Source organism: Myotis brandtii, unplaced genomic scaffold (genome assembly GCF_000412655.1).
Source record: "Myotis brandtii unplaced genomic scaffold, ASM41265v1 scaffold1814, whole genome shotgun sequence".
In the NCBI taxonomy this organism is placed as follows: domain Eukaryota; kingdom Metazoa; phylum Chordata; class Mammalia; order Chiroptera; family Vespertilionidae; genus Myotis; species Myotis brandtii.
Window position 1 is genome coordinate 582461 of NW_005356728.1, and position 23837 is coordinate 606297.

The window sequence follows — 23837 nt, forward strand, 5'->3', positions numbered from 1 at the left end:
CTCTCCCTTCCACTCTCTTTGCAAGAGAAACATCAATCAGCTGCCTCCTGCATGCCCCCTACCAGGGACTGAGCCCAATCCAGGCATGTGACCCAGCCGGGGGAATCTAAACGGTGCACTGGGACGATGTTCAACCAACTGAGCCACACTGGCCAGGGCTATTTTTATTTTTTAAAATATATTTTATTGATTTTTTACAGAGAGGAAGGGAGAGGAATAGAGTTAGAAACATCGATGAGAGAGAAACATTGATCAGCTGCCTCCTGCACACTCCCCACAGGGTATGTGCCCGCAACCAAGGTATATGCCCTCGACCGGAATTGACCCTGGGCCCCTTGAGTCCGCAGGCCGACACTGTATCCACTGAGCCAAACCGGTCAGGGCCCAGGGCTATTTTTAAAATCCAACAAGGATTGTCTAGATGAACATGGAAATTGTGGGCCATTTTTATTTTCTACATACTTTTGTGTTTCTAGATGAATAAATGCATGTGTGCTTTTAAAAAGAGACAATGGTAATAATGGCTTTCTAGGGACTGGGCAATTACTGATGTATTTTGCTTTCTCTTTATTTTCTGAATTAACCAAGTTGTTTTCTTTTATAAGGAGCATGTAATAATACCTTCATAACCAGAAATAAAGTCATTAAAATAGAATAACCAGAAAAACAGCAGGCAATGATAATTGTGTTTAAAAAAGACACCAAAGTCATTGAATGACACCCTGAAAAAGGGCACATTGTCTGTAAATTATTCCCCGTAATTTTAAGAACTTAGAAAAAGCTGTAGAGCGCTCACATTTCATTTTACGTAGTCTGTGTTATGGTGCGTAAGCTCTGTTTATGGACAGTTACTTCATGAATACTAGCAGTAGACGTTCCTGTCCAATTTCTGTGTTCCTACTAAAGAAAGTTAAATGTAAGTAAGTTCTCTACTTTTGGTGCCTGTAATTTTGGATTTGGGGTCCGGTAGCCTGCTATTACTAAAGGTAATTTAATTGTTGAATAAATATTTGCTAAGCAAAGAACAGACACATGTATACGCTTGTATGTGCATAAATGCTTCTGGAAAGAAATGTTAAACCGTGATTATCTCTGAGGAGTGGGAATAGAAAGGAATATGAGGAGGACTTTCACTTTTTTATATCCTTTAGTATTGATCAAAATTCTTTTGTTATTTTATTTTACTAAGTTTATTATTTTTAAATTGTGATTAAAAAAAAAAATACAGCCCTGGCCAGGTAGCTCAATTGGTTGGAGCATCATCCCAACATGTCAACGTTGTGGATTCAATCCCTGGTCAGGGCACTTGCAGGAGTCAACTGATGGGTACATGAATAGGTAGAACAGGTCAATGTTTCTCTTTATCTCCCTTTAAAATCATTAAATAAAAAATTTTTAAAAAGAGAACAAAAACCTTCCCTTAAAAAGACAACATTTACCCAGAGTGGGAGAGAGAAAAACATCAATGATGAGAAAGAAACATTGGTCAGCTGCCTCCAGCACACCCCCAACCGGGGATCGAGCCCGAAACACAGGCATGTGCCCTGACCAGGAATCAAACCTGCGACCTCTTGGTGCCTGGGACGACGCTCAACCAACTGAGCCACACGGTCCAAGCCAGGGTTGCCAGTTATAGCAAATAAAAATACAGGACACTCAGTTAAATGTGAATTTTGGATAAACAACAATTTTTTAAAAATATTAGTATGTTCCACACAATATATAAAAATCATTCACTGTTGATCTGAGATTCCAATGTAACCAGGCAGCCTGTATCTTATCTGGCGACCCCAAGTCAAGGGTAACGGGCTCCTGCCCAGGACACCTATTCCAGGCCACCCTTTGCTGACCTATTCACAACCTTCTCCAGCAGTGCCTCGCTGTGCTATGGCATTCCACATTCCCACTTACCGCACAGAAACACCACCCCACCACACCACCACCACCCCCCAAACCCTCCCCCACATGCCCTTACCTTGTATCTATCCTTCCTCCTAGCAATTTCCCAGAATCTTAGCCCACTACTCCGAAGAGCTGGCTCGAATGGCCACATACCCCACATTGTCTCTTTTAAGTCAACAAGCCCCCAGAAGCAAACCACTGGAACTAAACAGCCACATCGCAAGCAGGTCTATAATCACGACTGGTTCCAACGCTGCAGATCCTCATCCATGACCATGTCCCTCTCTGAATGTGAAGCAAGCAATCCGTCGACAATTTGCACTTACCTTGTTCCCAGGGCTTTGCCATTGAAGTTGCCTTAAGGAGGCCTGTCACTGCTCTCAGAAGCACCGGGGTACAGGGTCTACAGCGGTTCTCAACCTGTGGGTCGCGATCCCTTTGGCGGTCGAACGACCCTTTCACAGGGGTCGCCTAAGACCATCCTGCATATCAGATATTTACATGACGATTCATAACAGTAGCAACGTTACAGTTATGAAGTAGCAACGAAGATAATTTTATGGTTGGGTCACAACATGAGGAACTGTATTTAAAGGGCCAGAAGGTTGAGAACCACTGGCATGCCTCTGCCTGCTGGGCAGAAGCCACAGCTGCCACATGCTTTCAAAGAAAAAAGGGCCATGCCCTGGCTGGCGTTTCTGTGGTGAGAGTATCAGCCTGCACACCAAAGGTCCTCAGGTTTGATTCCTGGTCAAGGGCATGTTCCTGGGTTATAGGTTCAATCCCCGCCCTGGTCCAGGCTCATGGAGGCAACTAATTGATGTGTCTCACTCGCATCAATCTCTCTCTCTCTCCCTTCCACTTGCTCTAAAAATCAATGGGAAAAAAAAGTCCTTGAGTGAGGGTTTAAAAATAAAAGAGCCAGGCCAAAGGAGCTGCCTTTCAGTCTTTCCCAGTGTTCCCAGAGTGAAGGTAAAATTTCGCTTCCACAGGACTACAGAAACTAAAAATAAAATGTAAAAAGCGATCCGGTTCTGTGCCATTTCCCCACGGTCAGGTCCCATTCAGGTCACTGGTTATGTACGCACGGAAACCGGTTATGAACAGTTGCTTGGTTCTGCTCTGCCTGGAGTGTAAGGCTGCCAGCCAGCCATGCCCTCTGTGCTGGCCCCGGGAGCAGAGCAGACAAGGATGCTTGCGGGAGGTTCAGCCGAGGGTGAAGAGGGAACCCGGACAGCTTTTCCTCGAGGCACCAGTGGGCTTCCTTAGATTCTTTCACATCCCCGCCCGAATCTAGTTTAAAGCAGGCACAGCACGTCAAGGACAGGGCACGGAAACGCACCATTTCCTCAGGATCGAGCGGGCCAGGAGAGAAAACCAACTGGTGACAAATGCTTGTTGCCATGTCATCGTCCCTTAATACCTCTCCCCGCTTTTAAAAAAATACTTTTATTGATTTCAGAGAGGAAGGGAGAGGGAGAGAAAGATAAAAACATCAGTGATGAGAATCATTGATTGGCTGCCTCATGCACACCCATACTGGGGATCGAGTGCACAACCCGGGCATGTGCCCTGACTGGGAATCCAACCCATGACCTCCTGGTTCACAGGTGGACACTCAAGCACCGAGCCACGTCGGTCGGGCCCTATCCCCCTTTTATTCGCAAACCTTAATGGAAGATAATTTTTGGGTAATGCAATTACTATCTTCCAGTGATGGTTACTCAACTATACACTAAAAAGGGATTTTAATCATCTAGAGAACTTATTAATCTTGATTATGTAGGTCTGAGATGGGTCCAAGGAACCTACATTTTAATCAGCATTCCTGTTACTTCTTACACAGGTGGTCCAACAGTCACATTCAGGAAAAAACGCTGTAGCCCAGCAAGGTCCACCCAGCAGAGAACCACCCTCCCTCCGTGAGGAAGCCCCAGACAGCTGCTCTGCACACACACTAGGAAAAGAGCAAAGCATGCTGGACTGAGCCCTGGGCGATCACTGTGCAGACCTGGGCTCTGCTCTCAGCTCCGCCTCCATGTCCCTATTCCTCATGCCCCTATGTAACATGCTTCCAATCTGAGATAACTGAAGGAGGCAGACCCTAAAAGTATTGTGTATTAACATAAGCCCTTAAAACTTAGAAATAGTGTTTTAAATCCTATGTAGCAAACACGTTTTAGCTTTGATGCCAACACCTTTTCCAGGTATGAGTCTCTGTTCTGATGGTAAATCTGACCCAAAAATGCACTTTCAAAACTAGCAGTGACTAACTGCTCCAAGTTTCCAAGCAGCTCAGAATGTACGTATTACCAAACACGGCTGGCTAACGAGTTTACAGTCTGTGCTGCTGAGGGTGGGCTCCATGCGTAAACTACCAGCCATTCTGTATCCGGGGGAACAGAGGACGTTACTGCAATAAATCCGACCTCTCCCACATTCTCTTCTCAGGAGGTACATTAGGTTTACCAAGACTGGTCTATGTCTGCGGGGAGCATCCCTCCCAGTAGGCACTCCTCTCGGAGAAAAGGCCCTGAGAAACCAAGGGAGCCAGAGACAGGGCGTGTTTCTGTGCCTGGACCTCCTCGCACACAAGGCCACCTACCCTCATCATGATGCCACAAATACACAGACCCCTTCGGCCACAGCAATCCCAGCGGGGTGCTAACCAGCTGTGAAAAAAGGCATCTCTTGAGCTCAAACCTCTACTGGGAATGCTTCCTGCTCATGCATTCCCACTGAGATCGACTTACAGGTGGATGTAGGAGAACAGACTTTTGTATCATGTTTTCTGTGTAAACCATTAAGCTCTCGAGTACTATTGTATACAAAGAATGGGGCAATATCCTCAATATGGCATTTCCTGGCAGCTGAGTTTTCAGGTTTGGGAAAAGATGCACAGACCACAAGTGAATCTTCTAAACTGTATTTGGAACGGACAAAACATTTGGGACTGAAAGAAATCTTTCTAGAGACAAGGCCCTGAGCACAGAGTCTGTCCCCAACCATAAAGTTTTACATCAACTGTACAAAACAAAATTAGCAACAAGTGATCTTTGGCACTAGAATGGGTAATCCTTAGCTGTTCATACAATATCCAAACTGCATGCCACATGATATGAGATTGCTGGTTAACAGTTGTTTACATTTAAGTTATCTTAAAAAGTTGGAAGTCCTAGCTAAGTTTTTCAGTATCAATACCCTAACCATAGCTGACACTTAGTGCCTGAGGTAGAGACTTCTGTAAGAGATTTATTAAAGAAAACACAATTGAGAGTACAATAAAGAAAAAGATTTCCAATCTTGGAAGCATAGATAGCCAAATGTTTTTGCTGATTCAACAAGCCAACCCCAAAATGCACAACTCTTACTTCCTTTATTTCTGTAGAGATTTTGCTTGGGAAGAGGACTTCCTATTGTTTGAACTCCTGGATTTTGGAATATTATGGATTGCTTCTTTAGAAAGTATGGTTATTAATATGAAATGTGCACAACGCAAACTGACTTAACATTATTCAAAACACAATTGCATTCGCGACAACATGTAAAATCTTTTAAACTCTCCATGATGTGTGGCCAGAATGAGTGAAAAGTATGCAATTCAACCTAATGATTCTAATACTTGATGGTGACTGTGAATTATTACAGACGTATGATTTATAGGTGAGTTGCAATTTGTTTCCAAACTCTGTACTGTATAGGTGCGGGGCGTTATTATTTTCAGGTGGAAAGACTCTTCATGAGATTACATGATTCTATAAAGATCACCTAGTACTGGGAACCTTCCTATTAAAATGACCAGCAACTGGATATCTTTGACTTCAGGTACTTTTCTTCAGTCAGGAAACACCTTTCCTTTATAGAAAGGTGTTACTTAAAGTAAGTTCAAGTAAAACGTATTTGCCTTTTACTGAAAGCTGGCTGGCTAAAATTCATCATAAACTATAGGTATTATTTTTAGAAGTATACTATCCCCTAAATGAGACAGGAAGCATAAAGATGGATATTCATAAGCTTAAGGGTAAAGCATAGGTATAACTAATGGGAATAACATTTACTTCCATTCTTGGTATAAACTGCCTAGAGCAAATATTTTAAGCCCTCACCGATTCCTGTGATAAAGAGCACTGAAGGACATCTTACTACCATCACAGTTCTTTTCAATTTTTTTTTAAGCTTTAAGTTCAGATAAATAACCAATAACAATAGTTGGTCTTCTGATACCTTTACCACAGGCTCGGTCCAACTACTTCATAACACTTTTGAAAGGAAAGTGGTTCCTGAAACTTGGAAAAGTAAAATGAACTGCCTCATTTCATACCAAGAAGAAATGACATAATTAAGGTACCTGATGATTTTTTTTTTCTCTTTAAAGATATAGGTGTCCTTTTAAAAGACTATTAGTAGTCCTAACCTCCAGAAACATTTTAGATGACAAAGTTCATTTTTATCAAAGTAATTCTACAGACATTAGACATTAGTCAAGGAAAATCCCCAGAAAAACTGACTTTGAATGAGAACACACTTGTGGTTTTAAATGAAATATCGAAACAGGCAAAACTAAGTCATCAAGCAAACTCGAAACCACAAAATGAACATTAACATTTCTTTAGGAGAAAATGTTACCGAATTATCCCTCAAATTTAAACTAAGAAAAAAAGCCTGTTCCTTTTACAAATCTCTCTGGATAACAGATTTTAAGGAAGACAGCAAAGGACACACCACATCTAAATAAACCCAACAGTATGCTGAGGTATATAAACATGATTGTATCCTGATTCTCAGAAGTGAAGAACTAAACACTCAACTTCTATCTAGAGAAGCAAATATCCTATGACAGAGCATGTCTTACACGGCAATTCAAAGGAATATGATTCTGACAAGAAAAAATGCTGACACACTTTTCATACAAATACCTGCAAGTTCTAGGACAATAGCTGGAATGATACTTTTATAGATTCACTGTAGACCAAATCAATGGATTAACCTAGACACTGACAGGGCCATTTTCTTAATGTGGGTTCACAGAAGTCATTAGGGGAAATGGCTTTGGCAAACTCTTATGTTCAAAGGCCGAAAGAAATATACTAAGAAAGAAGGGAGAGTTGAGAAACCCATGTCCCAATTAAAACTTTAGTGACAGAATAAATATGGGTTTTTAAATGTGTATGCACATGTGAATACTTCTCTACATACTTTAAGAAGGTGAAGAATTATCCAGACACAAAAGGTAACATTCTCACCAGAACAAGCCAAGAGAAACGCCAGGGGCACCAATTGTAGGAACAATGGATACTTCTGGCGCCAAAAGTCGGCCTGGCATTTCCGCCTGACTCCCTCCCTCTCCTCACTTTCAAACCTTTTTGCTGGCAATGCCATGCTGTTCTTCAGGCTCTGAAGAGACAGATGTGAGTGTGTGTGCATTTTCCGTCCTTCAATTACGACATCTGCATGAAGCTCTAGTAACGTAAGAGTTCATTGATAGTTCCTTATCTTAGCTAGGCTTAGGTATTTACCATCTTGCCTGCTTTTGTAGTTATTTTAATTTCCTTATTATACATTTAGTTTGAAGGAAATTGCACGTCTATTAATTATCCAGGATACATACATGTATAATTTTCTGAAATTTCCCCTTCAGTCTCACCTGAACTTACTTTGTGCTTAAGATGTTTAGAGATCCGAGGAACTTCTCTAAGTCAAAATTATTAATACGTGTGTGTGTGTGTGTGTGTGTGTGTGTGCGCAAAATAAAGGTAAATGCATGGCTAGAAAATAAGCTTAAATTTTCTACTGAGTTTCTTTTGTTTGGGGGTAGGAGTGGGAGAAATGCAATGGAGACCAACAAAGAAAAAAGAAAAGAACAGCACCAAGATGCTGTTTTAGGATTCTCATTTCAAAATTGACATAAAAAAATAATACTTTTAGAATTTCAAAGTCAGAGGTGGCTTATGACAGCTTCCTGTTGGAAAAGAGTGAGATATCCAAAAAGAAATTTCCATAGTGAAGCAAAAGTCCCTTCCTTTAAATCTTTAACAAGCTCTTACTCAGAAGCTCATCAACTATAAGACAAACGATGTGAACCTGACAGGAGAGCAAAGCTCTCCAATATAATACAAGGTTGAAAATGGCAATAAAATACTGCAAAATATGAGTGTTACATGACATTAATGTTTGTCACTGACAAATTAATATGCCTACAGATATATCTGCAGGGAATAAATACTGGAATTCTCTTTAGATCTATTTACAGATAAAATCCCCGGTCTGACTGGTCTTCCAGGCAGAAAACGACATTGGCAGAAGTATGCAAATTATAAAAGTTCCATGGTAAATTATAAAAGATAAGGAATCTGGATTTAGGCCTGCCACCATATGCAGCACAAGGAGCTTTGAGTATTCTCAGCTTACAAGGGAATTTTTGTATTTCTAATGTTAACATATAAAGAAAATATCCACCACTGGTTTCTTAAACTAGAGAGAGGCAGGTTTCTGGATAGAGATTTAAGGCAAATCAAACAGGTCCACAACTAAACATCCTGTTAGAGCTCATTTTCCAGGCGTGGGTTTGCGTTGTGGTAGAGGAATCTCAGTAACTCTTGACAGTCTCCACACGGCTACAGAACTGGGAGTACCAGCCTTTTGAAAGAACTTAAATGATATATACATCAAAGCATATGCTGGCAATGCTTGATATTTAAAGGAATCCTGCAGTGAATCATTTATCTCCTTTGAAAATACAAATAGGTTTTCAAAGACAGATACAACTCTGGGCACATGAATGAGATTCAAAGATTTCTCAAGTTAAGATCTCAACCTCCTTCTACTGTGGACGTTCTTTCTAAGACTGAAAACTGATTCCTCCTCCTCCTCCTCCTCATATATTTGAAATTATCCCTGCATCACGAGAGGCACTTTTATTAGGTGTAGCATCTATTAAAAAACATTAAACTCAGGGTAGAATATGCTGAACAAAGTAATAACACTAGCCTAATAGGCATTACCTTAGGATTTTCCCCCTTTAATATAAAAGTATAACTACAGTGGTCCAATGTACAAGTACAAAAAAAAAGTTCGCATACTAAAAAAAAGAAAAAGTTCCATAATACTGTACATACAAAAATTGTTCAACAAGAATGATTTAAATATATCTGTTCTTTTCCAGATCTGGAAGACACAAATGTAAAGTCTACAACTGTATTATTGCTGGAACATGTGCCCAGGAACACTATGTTTCCCTTCCTTTTCCTCTGTCCCAGCCCCGCCTTCAGAGTCCCCTGAGCTTGGATCACAAGCCAACAGCATCCCTGAAGATAACCAGAGCCAAATGTTTACTCAATGGAAGTCATTATTCAGTGAGCCGCTGCTTACCATAAACTATGAAGAGCACAAGTTTTAAGCCCAGCCAAGATTAAATCCAGACGGAGGTCTTCCCATTCCCTGATTTGCTACTCGTACTGCTTTTGTTGGACCCAGCTTTAGACCCCACTTTGGCTTTTTTCTCCCGGGGAGCAGGGGGGTTGTTTTGGTGATTGTAGGCCTGGATTGCTAGATCCAAGCGCTCCTGAGCCATCCTGATCTCCCGCTGCAGCGTCTCCAGGTCAGCGGGGAGGTGCTCCTCGTGGCTGCCGTACTGTTGTTCCTGGGCGATGTTGGCCTTGTTCTGCTTGTAGGCGATCTTAGCATTAGACAGCTCGGTGTACTGAATTTGATCTGGTTTGACGGCAATGTTATAGCCAGGGGGAGCAGATGGTGTATTCCAAGTGAAAGGATAATTATAAACACCCGGGTCTTCCAGTTCTCTCCTTTTACTGTTTAGTGAGTCTCGAATTGTCCCAAAGCCTAAATGAAGCATCTCCCAAATGTTAAGCAACAGGCAAAGGCCTGTAACACCATACATTATCAGAAGGAAGATGGTCTTTTCAGTGGGTCTAGAAATAAAGCAGTCTATCTTATGAGGGCAAGGAATTCTACTACACACATAAGATGGGTGGACTTGGAAGCCATACAGAAAATACTGCCCTATCAGAAAACCCACCTCAAACACGGTCCTTGCCAGCAACTGCAGCACATAGATTTTCATGAGACCGTCCTCCCGGATCCGCCGTCGGCCATCATGCTTGGGTTTAGGCTGGTTTTGCTCTTTATTTTCTTTTTCACTTTCTAATTCGACTTCTGGATACATCATGGGATCCTCTTCATGGTCCTCTTCTGTTTCTTCCAGAGCCCGATGCTGTTTCCAGCGCATTGCATAGGGTTTGCTCCGAGCAGCCTTCTTGTCCGCTTCGCCATGCTCCATTTTGGCAATCTTATGAATGGCGTAGCCCAGGTACATCACTGAGGGAGTTGCCACCAAGATGATCTGGAATACCCAGAAGCGCACATGGGAGAGGGGTGCAAAGGCATCATAGCAGACATTCTCGCAGCCTGGCTGCTCTGTGTTGCACACAAATTTGCTCTGCTCGTCGTAATAGATGGACTCTCCTCCTACAGCTGTAAGGACAATCCGGAAGACGATCAAGACCGTGAGCCAGATCTTCCCCACAAACGTGGAATGGTTGTGGATCTCCTCTAGCAGGCGAGTCAGGAAGCTCCAACTCATGGTGATTGAACTGGTTTGCCCTGATAAAAACGGAAAAATACCAAAGGAAAAATCAGCAAATATTAAAATCTTAATTTAAATTTTTACTGAAATCTCTAGGAACTACTTTTCTACATACTTGAAATCTAACTTCAAGGCTCACACTAGAATGATGGTTAAAATAAATAGCATCTCATTCTACTACCCTCAGGTAGGGCAATTCACCTCAGACTATGAGCACTTGTTTGTGCCACCAAACTAAAAGTCTGGTTTGCTTTCATCTTCCCTAGTTTAAAAGGTAAAATTATAGCTATAATTTCAGATGTATTTCTCAGACAGAGGCCTTCAGAACTTTATGAAATATAGGCAAGAAATAAACTATTTGGTCCAGGTATGATAAGACCTGGTGACAAAGTATTAAAAATAATTTAAAAGATGGTATGGCTGCAAATAACTGGCAATGATCAAGAACCAATATAATGCCCTAACCGGTTTGGCTCAATGGATAGAGCGTCGGCCTGCAGACTCAAGGGTCCCAGGTTCGATTTCGGTCAAGGGCATGTACCTTGGTTGCGGGCACATACCCAGTAGGGAGTGTGCAGGAGGCAGCTGATTGATGTTTCTAACTCTCTATCCCTCTCCCTTCCTCTCTGTAAAAAATCAATAAAAAATATATATAAAAAAAAAAAAAAGAACCAATATAAGACAGAAAGAAATTAGGAACACACTCCCTAGCTAAGATCCTGTATTATGTTTCTGTATTATGTTTATGGTGAAAATGTGTGCAGAGTGAATTGTGAGGACATTACATCCAACCAATAAGCAAATCCATTTAAAACAGCATTTTGAAGGATAGTTTTATTTTGAGATTCTTAGAACTATGTCTAGAATCCCGGTAAAAACCATCTAAAAAGGATAATGCATATAAAATTCCTAATGCTACCCCTGACACTAAGTACACCTAGCTTTCCTCCTTCTCTTCTTCCCTCTCCGTTTACTTCTGCAGATTATAGGTGATTATCAACATCATCAAAGAAGTTTAAATACACTTTACCTTTTATCCAGAACTTCTGTTATCCAAAATTTTCTTACAGAAATGATGTCTTGCTTACAACTTGTCCAGACTCCCTCTGGAAAGGGGAAAAAAAAAGAAAAAAAATAAAAAGGTCAAAAGCTTCCTCCCACAGAAAACAATGAATCACTAAAATGTCATTTTCAGGAAGAAATAATCACTCAGGAATCAATCAGCATGAGTTGGAAACAAGCTTGAGTTTGAATATTACTGCTTTCTCCTCCCAATAGATGTAGTAGGATGAACTTCATAGTATTGACCCCAAGAGTCTTAAGTCATTGCAGTCTAAGAAAATATGACAGGAAGATGAGTCATTCATGAAAAACTGAAGTAGAACTTGGGCACCTATAGGAAAAAACCAAGGCAGAAAAATCTCAACCAATTTAAACTGGTCGCTAAAGGCCTTGCGAAAATCCTCCCTGCATGCTCTATTCCTGCTCTAGCCTGGAGCAGTCAATACTTCTCACTGGGACTTGAGCTGCCCACTAGGAGCCAGCTGTTTAGTTAAAACACCCAACAGCTGGCTCTCAGTCACTGGGACACACTTGTCCCACAGAAGGTGATTTACAGATTCAACTGCTAGAAAACAGCCACATCTGTATTGTGGTAAAAAACAACAAAAACCCCAAGCCCTGACCCACATGGCTCAGTGGTTAGAGCATCACACACAGAATGGTCTTGGGTTTGATTCTCAGTCAAGGGCACATACCTGGGCTGTATGTTTGATTCTTGGCCCCAATTGGGGCCACAGGCAGAAGGCAACCAATCAATGTCTCTCCCCCACATCCATGTTTTTCTCTCTGTCCCCTCCTTCCTCCCTTCCTCTCTAAAAATCAACAGAAAAAAATATCCCCTGGTAAAGATTAACAAAAAATGAAACAAACAAAAATCCAAGACAAATTTTTGCTAATTATCAAGTTCTGCCAAGTTTGAATAGCTATGGCCAAGATTCATCCATTAGGTGCCAACTTTGTTCATTTATTAATTTAATAAATGAAATTTAAACAATTCCTGGGTATCATGTTCATAGATTAAAAATATTTTTTTTGGGGGGGGGTATTAAATACAGGAAAAAAATCCCTCAGAACAATTTTCAAAAGACCAGTGAAAAAGAGAAAAAGAAGTGTAGGCACCTAACATGTAAGTATCAAGATTTAATACAAAATCTGACCACACAAAGATCTCATCATGGGATTGTTAGGTCTGATCAAATAATTGAATAGATACCCGCCTCCCCTGGGAACTGACCTTTAGACCACTTCACAACCAACATTCCCTTTTGCTTAGACCACATTCCACTTGCTAAAACCATGATCTTTCCCCTCTGGACTTTCCCAGGATTTGGGCCCATCCACAGAGTTCCCCGAAAAAGCCTGCCCACAGTCCTTTAAAACCTCTGACTCCCCATCCCTGGGTGCTGGTGTCATGGGGGCTCAGCCCATTTGGTCTCAAAACATGACCTAATAAATCTTTACCTCTCGGCCTTGTGCATACTTCCTTTGGCGACCCTAACAAGGACTTCAAGTACCACTCCCATTTTCAGCCCTGATATCTGAGTTCGCCACTTCTCCTCTTACTGAATACATAAACTATAAAACCACAAAGCAGAAAGTAAATAATATGCAACCATCAAATGGTGACGTAAATTAGGTTTCTCCATAATTATTCACACTCACAAGTTCAGACTCAGATTTCCCCCAAACACCACATCTAAAGCATTTCCTGAGCCTAAAAAAATCAATAATTAACAAATTCTATTTGTTCCAATATGCCAAGATCATGAAAGAGCAATTGTTACTTGCTTAGAAAACTCCTCCTCTATACTTCCATCCATACAAAGTATCTTTTAAAATAATTATTGCTATGAAAGAATTTCAAGGGTTCAGCATTGGCCTTAGCCAGTTTGCTCAGTGGATAGAGCACTGGCCTGTGGACCAAAGGGTCCCAAGTTCAATTCCGGTGAAGGGCATGTACCTTGGTTGCAGGCTCCTACCTGGCCCAGGCCCTGGCTGGGGCGCATGCAGGAGGCAACCAATTGTGTTTCTCTCACATCAATATTTCTCTCTGTCTTTACCTCTGTCTTCCACTCTCTCTAAAAATCAATGAAAACATATCCTTGGGTGAGGATTTAAAAAAAAAAAAAAAGAGTTCAGCATCTCATACAATAATCTAACATTGGGGAGGGAAGGAGAAATTGGTGATAAGCTCTTCAAGGTTTATATAAGTTATAAAGCAGCTATTTAAACACACCCCACAGTACACATTGAATACGTTATGCTGTAGGCCTAGAAAATGCTGAAATCTCAGACCCTGATTTTCCATGGCATTCATCAGTGCCATAGCACCCTATTATCCAGATCTTGAGCATAAATGATGTACTTAGTAACTCAGCTCTAGCATAAAATGGGAGTGGACAACTTTCTAAAATAACCATGGGTTTCCTAAACTCAATGGCAGCATCACCACTGTTTCTATCTACTGTGGAGTTAGTGGGTTTTTCTTTGATACTCTTCCCTTTCCTCTCCTTGCAAGCATTAAGAAAATGGTTTAAGTATCACAGAGTATATGTTCCAATAGGATGGGAGGAGGTGAGAGGAGGAGGGTAGGAGAAATGGGGGGAAATGGAATGAGAACGGTGGGTTCTGGAATTAACATTTCTAAGCAGAACTGTGTGGTCTCCTTGTGTTCTTGCTCCACTAATACCAAACCTTTCCTTTTTTGCTCTGCTATCAGAGACCTAAGATTCAGGACATAGTCTTCTCTGGCTTCCAAACAGACTTGTTATAGAGCAGGGAGAGAAGAGCAAGCAATTAACCTGCAAATTGCTCTCATGAAAAATAAAAACCACTTCCCTACTCCATCTATGAATGGAAAACGATGCGGGAACATGTGACAGGTGCTGGTGAGAGATGGGGGAATGAGTGCCAAACACTCAGATGTTTAGGAAAGCCCCAGCTGATTTATATGTGCTTTTACACTTAGTATCTTCTTGAATGTATCCTTTAAGCTTTGGTTGGATTTATCTACAAATTCTAGGAAGTGGTATTATTAGGCCCAAGAAATGTAAACCTGCATGGTTCTTGCTTTGTACTGTTATTTGACGTCCTAGCAATTTATGATGCCTGGCAACAAATGATGACAACTTCACCTCAACCTCATCAGCAGTCTGATATGCTACTGTACTGGGTGCAAAATTACAGAAATGTGTATGTTTTCAATACAGCAAGATACACATCCTCCATATTGCCCCCTTTGAGGACTAGTTCTATCCTTTTGCCCATTTATCTGCAAAATGTAGTCTTAATATAGTAGAGACATTAACCATTTGACATTTAACATAAACACCTCATTTTATTGTCTTCCGTCAAATTTTATTATTTTTATATAGCCATATCAATTTCTTTCTTAAACATTTTTTTAATGTTTTTATTGATTTTTTAGAGAGAGGAAGGGAGAGGGAGAGAGAGAAACTTCAATGATGAGAGAGAATCATGGATTGGCTGCCTCCTGCATGCCCCCTGCTGGGGATGGAGCCTACAACCCAGGCATGTGCCCTTGACCAGAATTGAACCTGGGACCCTTCAGTCCGCAGGCCGAGGCTCTATCCACTGAGCCAGAACGGCTAGGATGAACTAGTGACTTCTTGGTTCATGAGTCAATGCTCAACCGCTGAGCTACATGGCCGGGCTTGAATAAATGAAAAGATGGAGAAGTTATTTTTTCAAAAAAGGCTTTAAATTTTTTAAAAATATATATTTTTATTGATTTCAGAGAGGAAGAGAAAGGGAGAGATAGAAACATCAATGATGAGAGAGAATCATTGATCAGCTACCTCCTGCACACACCCCCCTACTGGGGATCAAGCCCGCAACCCGGGCACGTGCCCTTGACCAGAATCGAACCCAAGAGACCCTAGTCTGCAAGCCAATGCGCTATCCACTGAGCAAAACCAGCTAGGGCTAAAATTTTTTTTATTGATTTTAGAGAGAGAAAGAAGGAGAAAGTGGGTGGGAGGAAGAGGGAGAGAGAAACATCTATCAGCTGCCTCCTGCACGCTCCCTACTGGGGATCAAATTTGCAACCGGGGTATGTGCCCTGACCTGGAATCGAACCGGCAACCTTTTGGTGCACGGGACAACGCTCAACCGAGACACACCGGCCAGGGCAGTAGGATGGTTTTTAAAATAAAGAACACTGCAATTCACTATAGCCCATCATTCAAAAGGATTCACACACACACACAAAACACATACTGAAGAAAATCATGTTTGCTTATATAACATTTATTGGACAGAAACCAAATGTGCTATTTTTAGTCTATTTTCCAAATAACTAAAATTACTATCTGCTTTGTCTTCCACTAGAAAATAGAATTTAAAAATTAGCCCTAACCGGTTTGGCTCAGTGGATAGAGCATCAGCCTGCGGACTGAAGGGACCCAGGTTCGATTCCGGTCAAGGGCATGTACCTTGGTTGCGGGCACATCCCCAGTAGGGGTTGTGCAGGAGGCAGCTGATCAATGTTTCTCTCTCATCGATGTTTCTAACTCTTTATCCCTCTCCCTTCCTCTCTGTAAAAAAAAATCAATAAACTATATTTTAAAAAAATTAGTTGGCATCAACATGGTAATAAATTACTTAATTCCCTCCAAAATTCTTTATATTTGAAGAGTTTTTCTATCAGTTACACCTCAACAGAACCAAGTCAAACTTACTGCATTTTTTGGTAAAACAGAACTCATCAGACTTTTGAAGATTAAATGTAAAGCACATTATTTGGATTACCTAATGAGATTGATTATATAATTAGACCCATTTTACCTATTCTTATTTTTTGTTTTTTTAGAGGGAGAGAGGAAGGAAAGAAGGGGGGAGGGGGGAGAGAGAGAGGAAAGGAGGGAGGGAGGCAGAGGGAGAGAGAGAGATTGAGAGAGAAACCTTGATGTGTTGTTCTACTTATTTATGCATTCACTGGTTGCCTCGTGTGTGTGCCCTGATTGGGGATCAAACTCGTAACACCTTGGCATATCAGGATGATGTTCTAACCAACTGAGTTACTGGGTGACAGCAAATTAGATCCCTTATAAAATTGAATAAATGAGGTCCAGAAAGCTTATAAAATTTGCCTAAGATCATACAATTTTGCCTGCTTTTTGCTAATCCTCAATGTTTTTTCCATTGATTTTTAGAGAATGGGAGGAGGAGAGAGAGCAAGAGAAACAGTGATGTGAGAGAGACACATTGATTGGTTGTCTCCTGCATTGACCTAGATCAGGGCTGGGGATTGAGCCTGCAATAAGGTAGGTGCCCTTGACCTGAACTGAACCAGAGACCTTCCAGTCTTCCGGCCGACTTAGCATAATGTCTTCAAGATTCATCCAGGCTGTAGCAGCATGTGTCAGAATTTGCTTCCTTATAAGGCTGGATAATAATCCATTGTATGTAATCTCTCATCAAAGTTTCTATCTCTCTTCCTCTTTCTTTAAAAAAAACTCAATAAAAAATATATATTTTAAAAAGCAATCTGGTAATTTATAGGAAGTTTATACTTTCTAAAAGCAACAGTTGTGTTCAAGAGGTATTTAATGTACAATTATATATGCTATGCAACAGACGACTAGAGGAAGGTAACTGAAGTCATCTGTTGAAGTTGAAACATATTTTTATAGCATAGTAACTCTCAGGGAAATGTTTTACTTTCCAGTTTATCTGATTCATTTTTTCCAATCCCAAAATATCACTTTCATATATGTGTTTGGAAAAGTCTCTCTAATAGACTCATGTAAAAAAAAAAAAAACTCTCAAGAGTTTCAGATCAGCTAAAAAGACTCCCGTAACTTGTCCCATGTCAATTTTTAAGGCTCACTAACCTATAATCAGGAAATTAAAATTTTCAAAATTAGCGTTATTCTAAATATTTTGCAAATACAACAACCAAGTCCAAATGGGTCAGAGCCAAATTTTAATTTTCTTCTAATTAAAAAAAAAAAACACAACACAAAACAAACCTAAAACCTACAATAGGTAGACCATATTTTAAAATCTTAATTTCTTTTCTAAATAACAAAATCAAGGATGAACTAAAATTAATATTTTAAAAAGGGATTCTTAACCTTGAATTTTGTGAAACAAACAGAGCAAGCACTGAACTAGGAGTCAAAAGATTCTAAACATGTGCTTCAGGAGTAAATATTTCCATTTTTTCATTTGTGAAATAAGTGGGGAATATCAGATTAGATGATTTCTAAGGTCCCTTCTATTAACGTTTAATGAAAATCACTCCAGAAGAATAAAATTCATAAAACAACCAACAGATTATGTATATGGAAATAAGCGAAGTAATGGCAGTGAAATCAAACAACAGTAAAATGTCAAATTTTCAAGAAGGCATTTCCCAAATGTCATCCTAGAAAATCTATGGTCTCAATATTGACTCACCATGATTCTAAAGTATTATCTGGGCCTCCCAGATCATGAGCTGAGCAATCCTCTAAGAATGGTGCTAGTGACTCACACTCCTGAATGAGGCTGCTTTGTATGCAGAGACAAGGAATCAATTAAAGGGTTTACAATGAAGTTTTGTTTCAGTGGAACATTTTAAGTGGAAATTAATTCTGCATGAGTGATAATAGATGTTTAATAACTAGCTAGTGACAATTTCTAAGCAAAAGCATTATGGCAGCTAACTAGCAAACAGTAATTTATGTATTACAAACATGAAAACAACTTGTTTTTCAAAAGAGCTCTTAGCTATGGACAGTATTTGAGAAACATAAAATATACTTTATTGTGAATCAAATTATAAAACCTAATGTGAAAAAGTAGTTTAAAATCTTGGCTCTATGAACCAATAAGGAAACAGAATACACTATTGTGGGTTGAAGTGTCAATTTGTGCTGGCAAAAGGTTACTCTATTTGAACTTAAGTACCATCAGGAACCAGTTGGAGAAGTATGGAGAACCTGGGATAATGCATTCATTCACAATACATTGTAAGTGGTACTGTCTTCATGTAAAAAAAAACACACACACAAAGACAGTATTGGCACACTTGTCCCAAACTAAGCTTAGGTCAAACCAACTGTCTGAACAATGATCATCTAGGAAAACAAATATATCTAAGACAAAATAAAAATAAATGTATAATAATTCCAATATGACTAGGCTCACAACAACAAATTTGCAACAAAAATAAAGCAGTGTCATACAATGATGGCAAGGGTGGTCTGGTAGAATCTTTCTAGAAGATTGTGGTGATAGTTATCAGGAACTTTAGAATGTTCATGTCCTTTGATTAGTAATTCCATGTCTAGTAACTTATCCTAAATAAATGCCCAATAAAAGAATTTTACGTAATTTATGATATAACCTGTATGGTGAAATATTACACAACCATTAGAATCTTGTTTTAGAAGAAAGATCACAAAATTCAAATGTCTATAACTATATAGAGATCAAAGGTATATTAGTGGTTACTAGGGATGGGGAGTAATAGGGAATGGCTGCTAATAGGTATTAAGTCTCTTTTGGGGGGAACAAAAATATAAAATTAGATTGTGGTGAGGGCTACACAACTTGTGGAATACTGCATTATAAATTTTAAATAGGCGAACTGTATGGTATGAATTAAATCTCAATAAAGCTGTTGAAGACATTTTTTAAATGTCTCGATACCAGTGAGGTGATACAATGTAACTGAACAGGAAAATGGAGCCTGGAGAACACAAGCACCAACTAAAGGGGGTTACTGGCTAGAGCTGTGGGAGTTAACAAACTGTCATATCTTCCCCAAGAAGTCTTCAACCTGGATTTTTATGTGAAGTCTGATTTTTTGGTAAATTTTTAATCAAAGTCTAAAATACCTACGGAAATGCACACAAATATAAGTGTACAGCTCAATGAATTTTCTCAATCAGAACACGCCCATGTAACCAGCACTGAAATCAAGAACAAAATATTACTAACCTCTCAGAACCACAATCATGCCCCTTCATACCCAAGAGAAACCACCATCCTCACCTCTAACAGCATAGTTTATCCCAGGGCCAACTCTGGTACTGTTGGCATTTTGTATAATTCTTCCTTGTGGGAGACTGTCCTATATACTGTAGGATGTTTTGCAGCATCCCTAGCCTTTTCCCAGTTGTAACCACCAAAGGTATTTGTAAACATTGCCAAATGTCCCTTGGGGAACAGTATCACACCACACTAAGACCCACTGGTGTAACCTGCTCTTGAACGTTATATAAATGGAATCATACAGAATAGACTCTTATACTGGAATCATAAAAAATACACTCTTTTATCCTAGCCGGTTTGGCTCAGTGGACAGAGCGTCGTTGGCCTGCGGACCGAAGAGTCCCAAGTTCGATTCCAGTCAAGGGCACGTACCTTGGTTGCTGGCTCCTCCCCGGCCTGGGCCCTGGTTTCTAGTCTATTCATTTGCTTTACTGTATTACCATTCTGTGAATACATAACAATTTATCTATTCACTGCTGGTTGATAGTATTTGAGCAGTTTCCAGTTTGGGGCAAGTATGAATAATGCTACTATGAACATTCCACATATGTCTTCTGGTGAACTTATGTATGCATTTCTGTAGCATACCTAGAAGCAGAATAGTTAGCCATAGGATATGTATATGTCAGCTTTAGTAAATTAGTCCTTTTCCAAAGAGGGTTATATCAACTTACACTCCTACCTGTAGTCTTCTTTATTTTTTAAGTTGACAACTAATAATAATAATAAAAAAACACACATTTAAATAATATTGAGAATGCCCGGCTAGAGTGGCTAAGTGGTTGAGCATCGACCTATGAACCAGGAAGTCATGGTTCGATTCCCAGTGAGGGCACATGCCCAGGTTGCAGGCTCAATCCCCAGTGTGGGGCATGCAGGAGGCAGCTGATCAATGATTTTCTCTCATCATTGGTGTTTCTCTCTCTCCCTCCCTTTCCTTTCCTCTCTGAAATCAATAAAAATATATTTTAAAATAATCTATATATATGAGGCTAATATGCTAAGTGTCTGACCGTCCGACCAGTTGCTATGACACATACTGACCACTAGGGGGCAGATGCTCAACACAGGAGCTGCTGTGACGCACATTGGCCATTTATAGAGAAAATAGCACCACAGACCTGGCGACGACAAAGCAACACTCAGTTTCCCCCAAGTGGGACACAGGCCTGAGCGACAGCCCACCAAATTGCAGCCGATGCTGCCGAGATCCCATGGCACAAAATGCGGCCCACAGCTCAGCCCAGAAACAGTGGCTGTGGGCTCCAGGTAATGATGTCACATAGCAACACCCGGCTTCCTCTCCTTACCAACTAGCCTTGGAGTTTCTTCATCCCAGGAACACGACTTGCTTTATAGCCAGGTGGAAACATTTACACTTTAACCAAATGTCTGTGAAGCATTTTTCCATGCCTCATCTCATTTGATCCTCACAGAAGTCCTGGAGTAGATAGATAGGAAACGCGGTGGAATTCTATTTTATTTTCATTAGCTGGAAAACGGAGATTTAGAAAGCTTAGAAACTTGACCCAACTGAAAAGAAGAAATGGTGGACCTTGAAAAATGACTCCAGGTTTTCTCACTGTGCAGAATATAGTAAAACACTGCTGCAGTGAAATATTTTACCCTTTGTTCTCCCTGTGTGATCTACAATAATCTGCTTCGTGTTGATATTTACTGCTGTGTTGCTGACAATGACTTGAAAGAGAAGTTGGGGTGCTTCACTGGGCTGGAAAAAGTTTAGCTAAATCAGAAAGCAGGTCTAATTAAGCAAGTTTATTCTATATCTATAAAAGGCTAAATTGATGCACACATGCACAATACATATAAAGCTCTCACTGGCGCCAATAGCATGCGTGTGTTTTTATCTGTCATTGTCGATTGTGAATTTGGTTGACACTTCTATTATAAAGGGCGAATAGCGGTATTAAAATATTTCTAATTAATTGCCTTTCAATGTGCAGGAATTCATGCACTGGGCCACTAGTAATAATAATAATATTGAGCTAGAGATCTTACCAGCTGAATAAAGCCTGTCAATTTGTGACTTATTTTAAAAACAATAGTTCATTATTGTGGGAAAATGCTTTTTTTTTTTTTTTAAATATATTTTATTGATTTCCTACAGAGAGGAAGGGAGAGAGACAGAGAGTCAGAAACATCGATGAGAGAGAAACATCGATCAGCTGCCTCCTGCACATCTCCCACTGGGGATGTGCCCGCAACCCAGGCACATGCCCTTGACCGGAATCAAACCCGGGACCCTTCAGTCCGCAGGCCGACACTCCATCCACTGAGCCAAACCGGTTTCGGCGGGAAAATGCTTTTATATAGTAAAAAGACAAAAACAAACAAACAAAAAACCCAATAAAATAATATGCCTGAGTAGAAATACTCAACATTAACAATGGCTTATGGACAATTTTTCTTTTATTTGCTTTTTAGTATATTCTACAAAAAACATGTAATAATGGAGTTGGCAAAGCTTTACTATGCAGGAAAAGCCCCGAGAGAAATTTAAAAGTAGGCCAGGGAAAAATTTCATAATGTTTGCATATATTCATAACGACCAAGTAATGGATACAACACAGAAAAGTGTTAACTATCTCACAGAACCTTTGGTACAATTACACCCACTTGCATAAGGGGATCCAAGACAGAACTTAAAATTCTACTCCAGATTAAAATGTAAAGGGTGAGCCTAGAGGGTAATTCTTAATCTGTAAGGATATATCAAAAGATAGTAGTACCCTGATATGATGTCTTATATAGCAACTTACTATCATAATGCTGCTCTTCTAATTTCTTTAGAGACTCACTCTCGAATGGTCCAAAAGCAACATAGAAAATTAGTATACCAATATTTATTTGAAATATATCATTGTTGCCACTGCTACCTGCTGGTTATTGAGTGTCTGATATTCAATATTTTGGAAGGAGTTACCTTTATTTGATAAATAGATTATTAAAACAGCCACCAAAAACCTACCATTCTCCATTACAAGTGAGTTCTATTAAATGTTTACTTGCACCCGGCCGGTGTGGCTTATTGGTTGAGCGTCAACCCATGAATCAGGTTGTCACGGTTCAATTCCCAGTTAGGGCACATGCCGGGGTTGCAGGCTCAATCCCCAATAAGAGGCATGCAGGAGGCAGCTGATCGATGCTTCTCTCTCATCATTGATGTTTCTGTCTGTCTATCTTTCTCCCTTCCTCTCTCTGTAAAAAAATCAATAACCCGGGGGTTATTGAGATATATATATATCTCAAGATATATGCCCTTGACTGGAATTGAACCTGGGACCCTTCAGTCCTCGGCCTGATGCTGTATCCACTGAACCCAAACGGTTAGGGCAATAAACGTATTTTTTTAAAAAAATATATATTCTATTGATTTTTTACAGAGAGGAAGGGAGAGGGATAGAGTTAGAAACATCGATGAGAGAGAAACATCGATCAGCTGCCTCTTGCACGACTCCCTACTGGGGATGTGCCCGCAACCAAGGTACATGCCCTTGACCGGAATCGAACCCGGGACCCTGCAGTCTGCAGGCCGACGCTCCATCCACTGAGCCAAACCGGTCAGGGCAATAAACGTATTTTTAAAAAAATAGTAAAATAAATGTTTACTTGACATATGAGAATGTTACAAAACTCATACTTCCTGTCCTAATCATTCCACTTCATTTTCTCTTCTTCATATCAAGGGTTCTTCTGTTGGGATAAGAATATGTGCCTGCTTAAAATTTCTCATTGAACTAGTAACTATAATTAACTGGTAATCAAAATAAATCTATTCAGTAGAATGCTTTGTAATCTATGTATATAAATTTTCCTCCCATGTTCAAATCATAAACATATTTTTCTATCTTCTTTTCTTTCCCAAGTTCAAGTATAATAGAGTGCACAATTCAATAAGAGAACTGAGACAGTCCAGGAGGTTTGGCTCAGTTGGTTGAACTGCAGAAACATTAGCGATTGCCTAGGCTAGTAGTCCCCAACTTCTAGAGTCTGAGGACCTTTAGGTAAATTGTAAGATTTCTCTAGAGCCCTATATAATGGTAGTTTTATGTTTATTATCTGTATTTGGAGAAAACACAGAAAGATAAAACTCTATCATAATAAATCTGCAGCCCTAACTGGTTTGGCTCAGTGGATAGAGCGCCGGCCTGGGGACTGAAGGGTCCCAGGTTCGATTCCGGTCAAGGGCATGTACCTTGGTTGTGGGCACATCCCCAGTAGGGGTTGTGCAGGAGGCAGCTGATCG

At 40.2% G+C, this 23837-nt stretch overlaps 1 protein-coding gene across 3 annotated transcripts in view; it reads right to left on the bottom strand.

The window, feature by feature from the left end:
* Positions 1 to 4812: 4812 nt before the first annotated feature.
* The window catches only part of GJC1 (gap junction protein, gamma 1, 45kDa), a 31962-nt gene continuing 12937 nt past the window's right edge, over positions 4813 to 23837 (bottom strand). For 2 of the 3 annotated variants that reach the window (XM_005863851.2, XM_005863852.2), the window contains 2 exons: positions 11535 to 11610; positions 4813 to 10521 (listed from right to left, as the gene is read on the bottom strand). In XM_005863851.2, the coding sequence (XP_005863913.1) occupies positions 9311 to 10501 (1191 nt within the window). In that variant the 5' untranslated portion in view covers positions 10502 to 10521; positions 11535 to 11610 and the 3' untranslated portion in view covers positions 4813 to 9310. Of the gene's footprint in view, positions 10522 to 11534; positions 11611 to 11713; positions 11913 to 23837 lie in introns of those variants that run through there. The other variant, XM_014537753.1, reaches the window with a different exon arrangement.